The sequence below is a fragment of the Mobula hypostoma genome, chromosome Y (assembly GCF_963921235.1).
Source record: "Mobula hypostoma chromosome Y, sMobHyp1.1, whole genome shotgun sequence".
NCBI lineage: Eukaryota > Metazoa > Chordata > Chondrichthyes > Myliobatiformes > Myliobatidae > Mobula > Mobula hypostoma.
The window spans coordinates 622,796-640,277 of record NC_086130.1 but is presented as its reverse complement, the minus strand read 5'-3'; the positions used below and the strand labels follow the sequence as shown (position 1 = coordinate 640,277).

The following is a 17,482-nucleotide window of genomic DNA, read 5'->3' as shown; positions in this document are numbered from 1 at the left end:
TGTGTCCACAAAGGTACACCCTTATCAATCCTGATGAAGTTGTTTTCAACTGTGACGTACTCATTCATATCTGCAGATGAATCCCAGAATATTGAACAGTCCACCAATTCAAAACACTCCTTTAAGTGCTTTCTACTGCCCTTAACTTACCTTCTTGGTCCTAGCCACTTATGGTTGTCCCTGCCTGGATGACAAGAAGTAAAGGATAACCAAGTTCTTAGACCTTCTAAAGGGCAGGCGTGGGAAGGCACGGTAAGTGTTAACATTAGTATAACAATGGTCAAGTGGGCTCCTCCCACTTTCTCTGAACTCAAGGGGTAGCCATGGGCATCTGCATGGGCCCAAGCTATACCAGCCTCTTCACTGACTACACAGACCAGTCCACATTTGAAGCCTTCTTCAGTAATACTCTCCAACTCCACCACTACATTCACAACTGCACTAGTGCTGCTTCATGCAGCCATGCCAAGCCCATCAATTTTATCCTGAGTGTGGCCTCATCATGATGGTGGAGGAGGCCATGGATAGACATATCAGAATGGGAATGGGAAGTGGAATTAAAAAGGGTGGCCACTGGGAGATCCTGCTTTCTCTGGCAGATGGAGCAAAGATGCTCGGCAAAGCAGTCTCCCAATCTGTTGGGACTCACTGATACAGGAGGCCACACCGGGAGCACCGGACACAGTATATGTCTCCAACAGACTCACAGGTGAAGTAACACCCCACCTTGAAGTACTGTTTATGGCTCTGAATGGTAGTGACAGAGGAGGTGTAGGGACAGATGTAGCACTTGCTCCACTGTCAAGTTGAAGCCACACTCAGGTTGGAGGAACAACACCTTATATTCTATCCGGGTAACCTCCAACCTGGTGGCATGAACACTGACTTCTCTAATTTCCAGTAATGCCCCCCCCCTTCACCATTCCCCATCCCCTTTACAAAAAGGTGCTATACAACTTCTACACAAACTTTGAGTAGAGTGCTTCTAACTTACGTATTTAACATAATTTTGCAGAGCAGCATATACTTCAATGCAGTATTAGCTTTAGGGCTATCAATAGAGTCATAGCCTTCAAATGCCTCATAAAAGTAAGAGTATGCAGTCTTCCAATCCTTCTCTTCAGCAGCATGGATAATCCCTACATGCAGAAAGAACAAACTCATTAATTTTAAAAAGCTAATTTGGAAGTATATGCACTTCTTTTCTGTTCATTTCTATTCAAATCAATTCATTTCTAATATTTTATACAAAAACGTATTAGAAATGGAGTATCCCAATTAATATTATAGATCATAAAACTTAGAAATTTACAGCATATTACAAGCCCTTCGGCCCACAATGTTGTGCCAACCATGTAACCTACTCTAGAAGCTACTTAGAATTTCCCTAGTGCATAGCCCTCTATTTTTCTAAGCTCCATGTACTTAACCAAGAGGCTCTTAAAGAACCCTATTGTATCCATTTCCACCACTATCAGCGGCAGTGCAACCCACATACCCACCAATCTCTGTGTGAAGAACTTACCCCTAAGATTCCCCTTGTACGGTACCTACTTTCAAGTTCCTTAAAACTATGCCCCCTAGTATTAGCCATTTCAGCCCTGGGAAAAAGCCTCTAGTAATCGACACAATCAAAATCCCTTATCATACACTTCTATCAGGTCACCTCTCATCCTCCATCGCTCCAAGGAGAAAAGGCCAAATTCATTCAAGCCTACTGTCATAAGGCATGCTTTCCAATCCAGGCAACATCCTTGTAAATCTCCTCTGCACCCTTCCTATAGATTTCACATCCTTCCTGTACTGAGGTGACCAGAACTGTACACAGTATTCCAAGTGGGGTCTAACTAAGGTCTTGTATAGCTGTAACATTACCTCATGGCTCTTGAACTCAATCCCACAGTTGATGAAGGTCAACACACCATACAACTTCTTAACAACACTGTCAACCTGTGCAGCAGCTGAATGTCTTATCAACATGGACCCCAAGATCTCTCAAATCCTCCACACTACCAAAAGTCTTTACCATTTATATCATATTATTATTTATATTTGTAATAAATTTAACCAAATTCCAAATCAGTTAGAAAAATTTTCAAATGGGTTCATGAATAAACTAGATAATAATGAACAGGTGAGCCAAACATTTTAATATAGATGTTAATATAATTAGCATGTCTCAGCTGGAACAGCAGTTGTAGATTGAAAACGCAGGAGAAGAAATAATGAAGGCAGTTGACAGTGCTTCATACCATTTGGTGTCACCCGCCCAACTAAAACTGCACACAAAGGGGGGCAATAGATAAAAGTTTACAGGTGAAGGATAGGCATCTGGTGAGATAAAAAAAATTCCACTTGGGAAGGAACTAAATTCTAAAAATGAGTCACCATCTTCAGTGGAGAAAGGATAAGAGGAAACTGAGAGAAAAGGAGGGGAACAATAAAAGTTCAGGCTACAATCTAAAATTTCCTTGCAGCATCAGTAATCAAATTCACAGATGTGAAATATACAAGCCTCTGATTTGTCTATCTGTTTAGAGCATCAGCAGCAATCTACTAAAATAATATCACTAATACATGAACAACAGGAATTCTGCAGATGCTGGAAATTCAAGCAACACACATCAAAGTTGCTGGTGAACGCAGCAGGCCAGGCAGCATCTATAGGAAGAGGCGCAGTCGACGTTTCAGGCCGAGACCCTTCGTCAGGACTAACTGATGAAGGGTCCTGACGAAGGGTCTCGGCCTGAAACGTCGACTGCGCCTCTTCCTATAGATGCTGCCTGGCCTGCTGCGTTCACCAGCAACTTTGATGTGTGTTGTCACTAATACATGAGTAGGGAGAAGCAAGCTTCAGGGTTAGAAAGACAAAGAAGTCAGATGCTTGCAGCTATATGTTATTTTTTACAACGTGCAAGTATCCCAAGAAGTATGACAACAAATAAGATACTTCTAAAACATGATCAGGGAGAAGTTATAATGTTATCAGAGCTATGATGTTGTGGCCATTACAGAGACTTGGATGGCTCAGGGGCAGGAATGGTTACTTCAAGTGCCTAGTTTTAGATGTTTCAGAAAGGATAGGGATGGAGGCAAAAGAGGTGGGTGTGTGGCACTGTTGATCAGTAATAATGTCAGGGCTGCAGAAAAGGAGGAAGTCATGGAGGGATTGTCTACGGAATCTCTGTGAGTGGAGGTTAGGAACAGAAAGGGGTCAATAACTCTACTGGGTGTTTTTTATAGACCACCCAATAGTAACAGGGACATTGAGGAGCAGATAGGGAGACAGATTCTGGAAAGGTATAGTAATAACAGGATTGTCGTGGTGGGAGATTTTAATTTCCCAAATATTGATTGGCATGTCCCTAGAGCAAGGGGTTTAGATGGGATAGAGTTTGTTAAGTGTGTTCTGGAAGGTTTCTTGACACAATATGTAGATAAACCTACAAGAGGAGAGGCTGTACTTGATATGGTATTGGGAAATGAACCTGTACAGGTATCAGATCTCTCTGTGGGATAGCATTTTGGAGATAGTGATCATAATTCTATCTCCTTTACCATAGCATTGGAGTGGGATAGGAACAGACAAGTTAGGAAAGAGTTTAATTGGAGTAAGGGGAAATATGAGGCTATCAGGCAGGATCTTGGAAGCATAATTTGGAAACAGATGTTCTCAGGGGAATGTACAGAAGAAATGTGGTATATATTAAGAAAGAAATTAGGAAAGCCAGAAGGGCCCATGAGAAAACCTTGGCAGAAGGGATTAAGGAATACTGCAAGGCATTCTACATGTGAAGAGCAAGAGGATAAGACCTAAGAGAGTAGGACCAATCAAGTGTGACAATGGAAAGTGTGCATGGAACCGAAGGAAATAGCAGAGGTACTTAATGAGTACTTTGCTTCAGTATTCACTATGGAAAAGAATACTGGCGATTGTAGGGATGACTTACAGCAGACTGAAAAGCTTGAGCATGTAGATATTAAGAAAGAGGATGTGCTGGAGTAAGTCATCAGGACCAGTGGAGATGTAACCCAGGCTACTGTGGGAGGTGAGGGTGAGCCTCTGGCAATGATCTTTGCATCATCAATGGGGAAGGGAGAGGTTCCAGAGGATTGGAGGGTTACAGATGTTGTTTAAGAAAAGGAGGAGATATCGCCCAGGAAATTACTGACCAGTGAGGCTTACTTCAGCGGTTGCTAAGTTGATCAGTGGTTACAGGTGATCCTGAGGGGCAGGATTTATGAACATTTGGACAGGCATAATATAATTAGGAATCGTCAGCATGGTTTTGTCAAAGGCAGCTCGTGCTTTACCAGCCTGATTGAATTTTTTGAGGATGTGACTAAACATATTGATGAAGGTAGAGTAGTAGATGTAGTGTATATGGATTTCAGCAAGGCATTTGACAAGGTACCCCATGCCAGGCTTATTCAGAAAGTAAGGAGGCATGGGATCCAAAGGAACATTGCTTTGTGAATCCAGAACTGGCTTGCCCACAGAAGGCGAAGAATGATTGTAGACGGGTCATACTCTGAATGTAGGTCGGTGACCAGTGGTGTGCCTCAGGGATCTGTTCTGGGACCCTTACTCTTTGTGATTTTTATAAGTGACCTGGATGATGAAGTGAAAGGATGGGTTAGCAAATTTACTGATGACACAAAGGTTGAGGGTGTTGTGGATATTGTGGAGGGCTGTCAGAGGTTACAGCAGGACATTGATGGGACGCAAGACTGGGCTGAGAAGTGGCAGATGGAGTTCAACCAAGATAAGTGTGAGGTGGTTCATTTTGGTAGGTCAACTATGATGGCAGAATATAGTATTAATGGTAAGACTCTTGGCAGTGTGGAGGATCAGAGGGATCTTGGGGTCTGAATCCATAGGATACTCAAAGCTGCTGCGCAGGTTGACTCTGTGGTTAAGAAAGCATACGGTGCATTGTCCTTCATCAATCGTGGAATTGAATTTAGGAGCCGAGAAGTAATGTTACAGTTTTATAGGACCCTATCGGACCCTACTTAGGAGTACTGTGCTCAATATAGGAAGAATGTGAAAACAACAGAAAGGGTGAGAAGGAGATTTACAAGGATGTTGCCTGGATTGGGGAGCATGCCTTATGAGAATAGTTTGAGTGAACTCAGCCCTTTTTCCTTGGAGTGACGGAGGATGACAGGTGACCTAATAGAGGAGTATAAGATAATGAGAGGCATTGATCGTGTGGATAGACAGAGGCTTTTTCCCAGGGCTGAAATGGCTAGCATGAGTGCATAGTTTTAAGATGCTTAGAAGTAGGTACAGGGGAGATGTCAGGGTAAGTTTTTTACATAGAAAGTGGTGAGTGCGTGGAATGGGCTGCCAGCAACGGTGGTGGAGGCCAATATGATAGGGTCTTTCTTAAGAGAGTCCTGGACAGGTGCATGGAGGTCAGAAAAATAGAGGGCTAAGAGTAACCCTAGGTAATTTCTAAGGTAAGGATATGTTCGGCACAGCTTTGTAGGCTGAAAGGCCTGTACTTTTCTGTAGGTTTTCTATGTATGTAAGTATTGAAATATGACAGCCAATTTTCCAAGCAAAATTCCTAAAGCAATATGTGATTACTAGGTAATTAGTCTAATCTTGATTTGGGAGATAAATGTCAACCATGAGTTAAAGCGTAATTTCCAGACTCTATGTTGCTTGGTGGTTCAGAATCATTTGTATCTAACTAAGGAGGAAGACATGAGCTAGCTTCAGACTCAAAATAAACAGTACTCAACATTTTGGCCAATACCCCTCTATATTAAAAGGCACCCACCTACATTTTATCCTTAAGTCTCTGAGTGACTTAAATTTACAGCCAGTTGCAAAGCAAATATTTGGAAGCAATGAATAAAAAATCAACAGCTTCTTAGTTTGCTCAAACAACAGGAATTCTGCAGATGCTGGAAATACAACCAACACACATCAAAGTTGCTGGTGAATGCAGCAGGCCAGGCCGCATCTCTAGGAAGAGGTACAGTCGACGTTTCAGGCCGAGACCCTTCGTCAGAACTTTGATGTGTGTAACTTCTTAGTTTAGTCCTGTTAGCTACATATTTCCTAAAAATGATTATTTACTACAGTTACCTATTTTAAATACTTGTTATTTATTATTAATGCATAACCTTAATTTCAAGCTCTTAACTGTTCACCCAAACTGCCTAAACAGAAGCCATGCTTTTAAAAAGGCTAAAACTAATATTTTTCATTGTTCCATACCTGACTGCATATCAAGAGCAGCTTGTAGTTTTGGTGGACAATAGATGGCATTTGCAGTTGTTCTGGCTGAGGTCAGGGCAGCTCGTGCCTTTGGTAAGTTACTCAGTGCATGATATGTCTTGCTCTCTAACAGCTGAACTTCAACCAAAAGCGCCTTGTCATCCATCTTTTTCAGTTCACGAAGCAACCGTGATCCTGAAAAACAAAAGGATTATTTTTCAAAAAAGTCCTAAAATGCACGTTCAATTTTACTAACATTAATCACTAACCACTAATCACTAGGTCAGCTAATTACTAACACTGAGTACCAATTAACTGAACAAGTTCAGGAAGTACTGTTTTGAAAGGGTAATAATCATGTTGATGAATAATTCACATGCATGAGATATGTTTTTAAAATAGTAGTACTTTATATTTTTCCACTCACTGCTCAAATGCCACAAATGATGATGTTGTAGAGAAAGGTGATCAAAATAGGGAAAAGTCATTAGCAACTCGTGGTTACTAATGCTAAATACAGAAAATTTTCTAGCAATACTGCATGAGGCAAGAGGAAGAAATTGAAACTTTTTTGAAATAGAGTAAGGGAATTCCCAAATTGTGGTTAAAAGAAAAACATCAATCCGACAACTCAATCCACTTAAACAAAAATAGCAGGAAACCATATTAATTAACTCAAATCAGATGATAATAGCAGGAAAATGAATCCCACCTTTTCTCGAAATCAAATTGAGGATCAAAAGTTCCACTTCTGATTTTCGCCAAACTAAGACCTGAGAGAACCATTGTATCAAAGTAGGAGCAGAACCATTTTCCCTTTCAACAAAATAGCCCTTCTGGCCAATAATGTAACAAATGCAATTACCATGATATATTGAGGGATTATACCAAACAAAACTGTCAATTTATTAGGTTGTAAATTAATTTTTAAAACTTTAGAAATTATAGAAAAAATAGATTTCCAAAAATGTTTCAATACAGAACACGACCAAAACGTGTGTCAATATAGCTGTCTCGGTTTTACATCTATCACACTATCAACATTAGGAAACATTTTAAACAGTCTCTCCTTCGTCAAATAATAATGATGTACAATTTTAAATTGAATTAAAGAGTGACCGGCAGAGATCGAAGAAGAGATAACCAACTTCAAAATCCGTAACCAACCCTCTGTTATCAAGGTCATGTTAAGCTCTCTCTCCCAATCTTGCTTAAATCTTAAGTGAAGGGTAATTGTGCTGTTATAACAATAAATTATACATTTTCCCAATAAAACCTTTCACTAAAGGGTTAACTTTTAAAACTATATCTAACAGGTCAAAATCCTGTATACATGGAATATTACTTAAATATTCTTGTAAGAAGTGTCTGACCTGAAGATATTGCAGGAAATGTGAATACGAGAGAGAATATTTAGTTACTAATTTCTCAAAAGACATCAATCGGCCAACTTGGAACAGATCCATGAAGGAATAAACCCCTTTATTCCTCCAAAGAAGAAAGGGAGGATCACTTAGGAAAGAATAATGCAGGGAAAAGCAACGGTAGGGCAAAGAACAGCTCTGGAATCTAAAGAAATAATTTTTTGGATGGTTGCTGAAATATGGGATAACCAACATTAAAACTATTTTTACCCAGCACACGCTTCCAGAAAAAGCTATAATTCAACAGTCACGAAGACTATCCAGTTTCAGTTTGAACTATCAGGAACATGAAAGAATGGGATATTTTGTCAGAATACGATGATTTCAGGACCAGCATTCTTCTAGACCATATGTCCAGTATAAATTCAGTAATTTGCATGCTATTTAGTATAAAACAAACAGGTCCGCGGAGGATGCCATCTCATTAGCTCTTCACAGTCCTGACACACCTGGAGGGGAAGGGCACATACGTGAGGATGTTGTTTGTTGATTATGGCTCTGCTTTTAATACTGTCATCCCCAGCAAGCTCATCTCCAAACTCCACCAGCTAGGCCTCAGCTCAGCACTCTGCAACTGGGTCCTGAACTTCTTACAAGAGCGTTCACAGGCAGTGAGACTGGGCCCTCACCTGTCTGTCCTCCACTACTATTCTGAACACTGGTACACCACAAGGTTGTGTATTGAGTCCCATACTCTACTCGCTCTTCACTTACGACTGCGTACCTGCATTTAACACCAATACCATCGTCAAATTCACAGACGACACAACAGTGATCAGGGTGATCTCCAACACAGACGAATCAGTGTACAGAGTGGAGGCATAGAACTCAGTGAGCTGGTGCTCAGAGAACAACCTGTCTCTTAATACAGCAAAGACTAAGGAGCTAATTATCAATTTTGGAAAGTCACGGGATGACGAGTACGCTCCAGTCTCCGTTAACGGAGACATAGTGGAGAGGGTGTCCAGTTTCAGGTTTCTGGGAATACATACCTCAGAAGACCTTACATCGTCCACTAACACCACAACCATAGTTAAGAAAGCACAGCAATGCTCGTTTTTCCTCAGGACGCTGAAGAAGGCTGGTCTACCTGAACAGACACTGGTGACCTTTTACCACTGCACCATAGAGAGCATCTTAACGTACTCCATCTCTGTGTGGTATCTCAGTTGTACAGCAGCTGATAGGAAAGCACTTCAGCGTGTCGTCTCTAGTGCACAGAAAATCATTGGGACACAGCTCCCAGCCCTGGAGGATACCTACAGCTCTCACTGCCTAAGGAAAGCTACAAGCATCTGTTAGGACAATACACACCCATGCAATCATCTGTTTGAACTTCTTCCATCTGGCAGACATTATAAGATCTTCTATGCCTGCTCTTCCAGACTGAAAAATAGTTTCTTCCCCAGAGCTATAATTGCTCTGAACTGATCGATCAAGCATCATCCAAAAATTTGTTATATTGCTACTTTAATACTGGTTTTATGGCTGTCATGCATCTGAGTTTCGCTTTTGTACTGCTGGACATTGCTTGTACTGGCTGGTTACCTGATTTTATTTATTGTTTATTTATTTCATTTGTTGTTTTATAGCATTGAGTATGAGAGTTGCAAACTCATTTTTGCTGTATGAGTACATGACATATTGTACTGTGCAATGACAATAAAGATATTTCAATTTAATAGGATTAAATCTACTAAACACTGTGAGGAACTTAAGAGAAATATATTTCAAAAAAAATTCTGTCTATATGGGCATACATGTTAGATTTCCCTTTTGCTGCCCTTGGTCCTGCTGCTTGAAAGGGAAGAATCACGCCTGCTCAGTTCTCAGGCATTTTCTCTCTAAAGGTGAACCCCAGCAAGACTTCATACATTCAACATAGCAGGACATTGCTCAAGTAAAAAACACATCTATGTAGTACCAATTGTACCACGTGTAACACTATTCTGAACATTAAATAGTTAAATCCAAAAATTGTACAAAAATTATAATTGTACTTAAAAATTCAGAAAGTGGCAATTGGGTATAAAGCACAATTTAGTTGAAAGCAATTGCTTAAAGGAAGATGCACCAAACTGGAAAATCATAACAACTCCAAGATTTACAGTAAACTTAAGATTTACAGAACCTTTGATTAAGCAAATTTATCCATATCAGTTTTACAAGTTACTTCAATGCTAAGGGAAATAATTAGGAAGTGTGATCAGAGATTTCAAGCAATTTAAAAGTGGAGAAATCAAGAGAAAACTTAAGAGCTCAATACCTTGGCACCAATTATAGGCTAAAGAAGCTATCAAAATAAGGAGATCATTAGAACCACAATTTGGAGGGAACAGATTTGTGCTTGTCTAATTGGAATGAAGAAGATTGTAAATCTAACAAAGAAAAAAAAGGCATGGTGAGAAGTTTTAAACTGTAGTCAACGTGGGCCCTCTGATTCTAGACTCAGTATTAGAGTTATAGAAAAGTATAGCACAGAAACAAGCCCTGCAGTCCAAATATTACGTGCTGAGCCATTTAAACTGCCTACTCCCATTGATTTGGACTGGAACCACAGGTCTCCAAACCCCTACCATCCATGTACCTATACAAACTTTTTTTAAATGTTGAAATCAAGTTCACATGCAGCATTTGTGCTGGCAGCTCATTACAACTCTCACAAACCTTTGAGTAAAGAGGTTTCTCCTCATGTTCTCCTAAACATCACCTATCGCCTTTAACCAAAGACCTCTGGTTGTAGTCCTACTCAAACTCAAAAAAGCCTGCATGCAATTACCCCTCATAATTTTGTATACCTCTATCAAATCTCCCCTCAATCTTCTACATTTCAAGGAATAAAATCCTAATCTATTCAATCTTTCCTTATATCACAGGTCCTCCTGAACCAGCAAAATTCTTGTGAATTTCTCTGTACTCTTTCAAACTTATTCATATCTTTCCTGTACTTAAGAGACCAAAACTATATTCAATACACCAGATTAGGCTTCACCAATGTCTTCAAAACAACACCACACCTCCCGTACTCAATAGTTTGAGATTTATGAAGGCCAATATGCTCAAAAGTTTTCTTTATGACCCTGTCTACTTATGATGCCACTTTCAAAGAATTATGGACATTACTCCCGGATCACTTTGTTGTACCATACTTCTCAGTGCCCTACTGTGTAAGATCTTCTTAGGGTAGTCCTACAAAAGAACACCTTGCACTTGTCTGTATTAAAATCCAACTGCTATCCTTCAGCCCAAGTTTCCAGTTGCTCCAGATCCCACTGCAAGAGATGATAGCATTCCTCACCAGCCATCTACTACACCCCTTCTTCAACAATTTCCCATGCGGGACCTTGTCAAATGCCTTGCTAAAATGCATGTAGACATCATCAATTGCCTTGCCTTCATCAACTTTTCTGGTCAGTGTCTAGAAAACTCTACAAAATTGATTAGACATGACCTACCACACACAAAGCCATGCTGTCCATCCTTAATCAGTCTATGTCTATCCAAATACTTAGCTATCCAATCCCTTGGAATACCATCGAATAACTTACCCATTTCTAATGTCAGGCTCACCGGCCTATAAGTTCCTGGTTTATTCTTAGGGCCCTTCTTAAACAATGAAACAACGTTGGCTATCCTCCAAACCTCTGGTACATACCCTGAAGCTAAGGATAATTTAAATATCACTGCTAGGGCCCCGGCTATTTCAGCATTTGCCTCCCTAAGAATACAAGGGAACACCTTGTCAGGCCCTGGGGATTTATCCATTTTAAATTGTCTCAGGACAGCAAACAATTCCTCCTCTGTAATCTCAGTGCTATAGCGCCTCACTTCTACAGATTCCCTGTGTGTCTCCTGAGTAAATACAAAAGCAAAGAAATTCAATTAAGATAACCCCTTCTCTTTTGGCTCCGCACATGGATTAACATTCTCATTTTGCAAAACACCAATTTTGTCCCTTGCAATTCATTTGCTCTTAACAACCTGCTGCAAGGTTGACTCTGTGGTTAAGAAAACATATGGTGCATTGTCCTTCATCAATCATGGGACTCAGTTTAGGAGCTGAAAGGTAATGTTGCAGCTATATAGGACCCTGGTCAGACCACACTTGGAGTACTGTGCTCACTTCCGGTCACCTCACTATAGGAACAATGTGAAAACCATAGAAAGGGTGCAGAGGCGATTTACAAGGATGTTGCCTGGATTGGAGAGCATGCCTTATGAGAATAGGTTGAGTGAACTTGGCCTTTTTCCCTTGGAGTGATGGAGGATGAGAGGTGACCTGATACAGGTGTACAAGATGATGAGAGGCATGGATTATATGGAGAGTCAGAGGCTTTTTCCCAGGACTGAAATGGCTAGCATGAGAGAGCACAGTTTTAAGGTACTTGGAAGCAGGTACAGAGGAGATGTCAGGGGTAAGTTTTTTATGCAGAGAGTGGTGAGTGCGTGGAATGGGCTTCTGGTGACGGTGGTGTAAGTGGATATGATAGGGTCTTTTAAGAGCCTCCTTGACAGATTTTGGAGCTCAGAAAAATAGAGGGCTATGGTTAACCCAAGCTAATTTCTCAGCTAAGGACATGTTCGGCACAGCTTTGTGAGTTGAAGGGCCTGTACTGTGCTGTAGGTTTTCTATGTTTCTATGTAACATATCTGTAGAATTCCTTAGGACTGTGCTTCCCCTTTTATGCCAGGGCAACCTCAGTTTTTCTAAGCTCCATGTATTTGTCCAAGTGTCTCTTAAAAGACCCTATCATATCCACCTGCATCACCATCACCAGCAGCCCATTCCATGCACTCACCACTCTCTGCATAAAAAACTTATCTGACACTTCCTCTATACCTGCTTCCAAGCACCTTAAAACTGCATATTTTATTGTCGCCAAACAACTGATACCAGAGCGTACAATCATCACAGCGATATTTGATTCCGCGCTTCGCGCTCCCTGGAGTAGAAATCGATAGTAAATATTAAAAATTTAAATTATAAATCATGAATAAAAAATAGAAAAGGTAAAGTAAGGTAGTGCAAAAAAACTGAGAGGCAGGTCCGGATATTTGGAGGGTAAGGCCCAGATCCAGGTCAGGATCTGTCCAGCAGTCTTATCACAGTAGGAAAGAAGCTGTTCCCAAATCTGGCTGTACGAGTCTTCAAGCTCCTGAGCCTTCTCCTAGAGGGAAGAGGGACGAAAAGTCTGTTGGCTGTGCTCTCTCGTGCTAGCCATTTTCAGTCCTGGGAAAAAGCCTCAGACTATCCACTTGATCAATGCCTTTTATCATCTTATACTCCATTTCAGCCATCTTTATTTCTTTCTTAAGTGTACTCTGGCATTTCTTATACACCTAATTTGTTCCTACCTGCCTGTACCTGCTATGCACTTCCTTTTTTTTCCACAGCAGGACCTCAATATCTCTTGAAACCCAAGGTTCCCTACACCTGTCATCTCTACCTTTTATTCTGACAGGCACATACAAGCTTTGTACTCCCAAGGTTTCATTTTTGAAGGTCTCCCACTTACCAAAAGCACTTGTCAAGAAAACAGCCTGTTCCAATCCACACTTGCCAGATCCGTTCCCCATCCAATCAAAATTGACCTTTCTCCAATTTAGAATCTTTCTCCAATTTACTTGAAAAGTCTCAGCCAGAAACCTAGACTATGCACTTCACTCCAAAGACATTATTTGATTTCAACAACAGATATATCAGGGGGATTCAAAGAATTTTTATTGTTTTACACAGAGTGTAGTTGCTATCTAGAATGTGGTAGAAAAGGCAATTAGAATCACAACAAATAAAGAATAAGCTAAGGACCTAATGTGAGATAATGGGATTGGTTTAAGAGAAATCAACAAATCTATTGATATGGTACATTGTTTCTATGTCATAGAAAACGAAGAAAATGATTTAAGCTTCAGAAATTGCAAGGTAAAGAAATGGAATTGAGTCTGTAACAGACAACATACAAATTATATGTTTTTACCACTTAACTGGATAGAAATCGCTGTTCATTCAATACTGGATGTCAAACAAACAAACTTGACCATGCAGAGGCAACGGAGAAATTGACGGAGGTGACAAAATAGGGTTGGAATTCAAGTACATAAAGAAAATATGGCTTTCAAATGGTATTGCTGGGAGGAAGTATGTAAGTGGCAAGTGGGTAACCTCAGAAAAAAATATTGTACAAAAAAATCAACATAGTATTGAAAATATATAAAGATTATAAGATATGAAGCAAAAATAGTACGATTGCAGGAAATCATATAACAGCAAATGCTGAAATACTTAGCAGCTCAGGAAGTATTTGTGAAGGACAGAAAAGTTAATGTTTATTTTCAATGATCATCCATATGAACCAGATAATTTCACCAGTGCTGAGAGTTACTGTTCTCCTAAACAATCCAATTTTTTACTCAGTTTGTGTAATTTCAGTACATAAAGTACTTGGCGATCTCTTCAAGTTGAAAATAATTTATAAATACTTACCTCTCTCAAAGTGTCAGATATTGTTTTTTAAAAACAGAAATGTAAATTCAGCTGTCCTGCACCAATAAAACCCCTGCTGCAAAAACATACTGACCCCTACTGGATAGTTGTAGATAAAGAAACCATGAAATTAATTAGCAATTTATAATAATAAACTATAGAGCCCTGCCCTCTGGTGGGTCATTTATAAACTAGAAATAATCTATCCAACAGATGAAAAGCAGTATCAATAGTTACCTAATTGCAATGCCTCCTGGTACCTCTTAGTGTCAAAGTACAGAGAAACCAAACGAGCCTGTATAGGAAATATTAAAATAGTTAACATGTATTTGCTTTTAGCTGGTCTGAATGTGGTCATTAAAGTGTAGCACTTTTGGAAGGACAGTAAAAGATGCAAAATATCATTATAATTGCGCTGACAAATTCTGTGCACTCATCACAGTTCAAATGTGGTAGTGACTGTACTTACTGCCATCCTAAAGTAAACACGATGTCAACACTGTAACAATTTTTAATTAGATTCTTTAGGGAAAAATGGTCAACAGAACCATGAAGACTATTTTTTCAATGAAGTGAATTAAATACCTGCCAAAATTCAACTCCAAATTACTACTATCAAAAAAAGGCATATCCAAGGTAAGGTAGCTGCTGACCAAGTTTTGGCAGAAGTGCTTTTGCACAAATGTTTTCATTTTCCCATAGAAGTTGCCCGTCTTGTTGAGCGCTTCCAAAACTTTGTTGCATTTTTAATTTTTAATGATACTTCTCTGAATTCACTAGTCTGGTCATTAACTGCAAAATTTAAGGCACCACTGAATGCACATGGAGAAAAACAGGTCAAAGGATACCAGAGCACAGAAACGAGCCCTCCAGCCATTTCAGACTGCATCAAAGTGCTATTTTGCCTAGTCCCATTCCATAGCCCTGCAAATCCATGTACTTACCTAACCTTTTCTTAAGTATTCCAATCAAACCGCTGGCAGTTCATTCAACACTTCGTACTTTGAAGAATTTCCCCTAACGTTCCCTTAAGTATTTCTCTTTAACCTATGACTGCTACTATATTCTCCCAAAATTAGTGAGGAAAACCATAACTTGAATCCCTATTGTCACGTGACCAGCAACAATGACTATAGAATTGAATTGAATCAGGTTTTATAAAACAATCAAACATTTACTAAACTCTGTTCAATATACAAAAAAAAGAACGAAAATCTTAACCAGAAGTAAACTGCTATGCGGCCATTTAACAAACCGCCACTCAGTACTAGTTCTTAAAGCGGTAAATGCGAAACAGTTCTTAAAGTGGTAAATTCAAACACAGTTCTTAGAATGGTAAATTTGAAAGTCCAAGAGATTTGTACAGTCAATTAGGAGAGACTTTCCTGAAGTAAAGAATTCCTCGAAGCACGACATCACGCCAGTCCCAGCCGGATCCTGCCTTGTCCGCAGGATTCACGACGATGGTAAAACGGTTTAAAGGCACTGACCTTTTTCTTCTAGACACTAGATCCTGCACAGCCTTTTCTGCCACTTCTAGCAGAGGCTATCTCATGCAGATCACTCTTTCTTGAACGAATTCAATAATGGTCGATCCTTTCAACCGTCAAATGACTCCTTCAGATTTCTGTCTTCACTCTCCAAGACTACTGACAAAATACATCAACAAACCTGGCAGCGATTGATTAAACTGCCCGGCCCAACACTGTTGTACCTTACAATGGAATGTAAAACTCCGTTTTAAATCGAAACTGCGTCATAAGGCAAATACGCAGTGGAACGGAGTATCTGGCTAACATTCTAACTGGAAACCTCACTGCGTCACCCCAGGGGTCTCCTTTTATACCCGTGGTGAACATGTCATCACGTGACCTCACATCGGTGGGAAAATTACATCAGGTAACCTCCAAAAGACCATTACATCATCCTCATAAGACAATCACAAGATATCCATGAGGTATGAAACACTATTAAATCTCCCCTCGTTATCCTGCACTTCAGGGAAAAGAGAATAAAGTCCTAACCTACCCTTTTCTACAATTCAGATCCTCAAATCCTTTTAATAATCCTGTAAAATTTGCTTTCTTTCAATCTTATTGATATATCTTCCCTGAAACAAAATACTCCAATTTTATCAACAGTCTTAAACAACTTCAACATATTATCATAAGTTCTGTACTCAATACTTCTAAGTTTAAGTTCAGTTTATTTTCATTCAACCATACACTTCTATGTTGCCAAATGAAATAACATTGCTTCAGACCAACGTGCACAGTGCAATACATACAGTAATATTACCTCAAACTAACAAATAGTAAGGAACATATATTATACAAGTTAAAAAGTAAACAGTAAAGTTACCAATATTTTATGTGATGAGACCTAGGTGGTGGCAGAGAGATTTGTAGACTTCCAGCCTGGGGGAAGAAGCAGTTTATCATCCTAACAGTTTTTTCCCTAATTCTAAGCCATCCCCTATCTATTGATAGGAGATCAAATAGATCGATTAACACATGGGAAGAATCACAGAAAATGTAGGATCCTGTGTATGCAGTGTTCCTGGCAGATATCTTTGACCCTTGCTCTCCCAGAAACATGGTGTTCCAATTCCCTTAAAGGAGAAGCCATGTATGTACGGTGAGGAAAGGTCAGCCTGCACCTTCCTAAAGTCCAAAATCATCTCTTAACCACATTGAGATTCAAATTGTTGTGGATGTACCATTCTACTAGTCTTTCTACCCCCTCTCTGTACATTGCCTCATCATTGTTGTTGGTGAGGCTAACTACTATTGTGTTATTGGTAAAATTGATGATTTAGTTTGAACTGGATCTAGCAATGCAGTCATATATCAGCAGCGCTTACTCTTAGAGCTTTTCTTGAAAAACAGTACACTAAGTATCCTCCAGTCCTCTGAAACCCAATTATTGTCCTGGACATTTGAAATAACTCTGCCACAGCCCCTGCAACTTCTTCACTCACCTCTCACAAGGTCCAGAGAAACCTAATCAGGTCCTGGGATTTATCCACACTAATTTGCCTCAAGAGAGGAAGAACTTCAAACTTTGAAGCACGTCCTTCTCTATAATCCTTATCAGACAATGAACTCTTTGCTATTTTGCCTCATTTCTATAGACTGTGTCCTTCTCCTGAGTAAATACAGATGCAAAAAATGCATCTCACACATCTCTTTTGGTTCCACACAGAAAATACCATACTAATCTTGACCCAATTTTGACCCTTTCTATACTTCTGTTCTGAATATATCTGTAGATATTCTTGGGATATTCTTCACCTTGTCTGTCAAAGAAACTGTGTACCTTCTTTTAGCCCTCTTGATT

General features: G+C 39.7%; 1 protein-coding gene across 1 annotated transcript in view; it reads right to left on the bottom strand.

The window, feature by feature from the left end:
- Positions 1 to 17,482, bottom strand: part of LOC134341060 (26S proteasome non-ATPase regulatory subunit 11) — a 184,021-nt gene that overhangs the window by 35,044 nt on the left and 131,495 nt on the right. The window contains exons 5-7 of the mRNA XM_063038808.1: positions 14,381 to 14,438; positions 6,236 to 6,430; positions 995 to 1,139 (exon numbers count right to left, since the gene is read on the bottom strand). Coding sequence (XP_062894878.1) covers positions 995 to 1,139; positions 6,236 to 6,430; positions 14,381 to 14,438 — 398 coding nt within the window. The remainder of the gene's footprint in view (positions 1 to 994; positions 1,140 to 6,235; positions 6,431 to 14,380; positions 14,439 to 17,482) is intronic.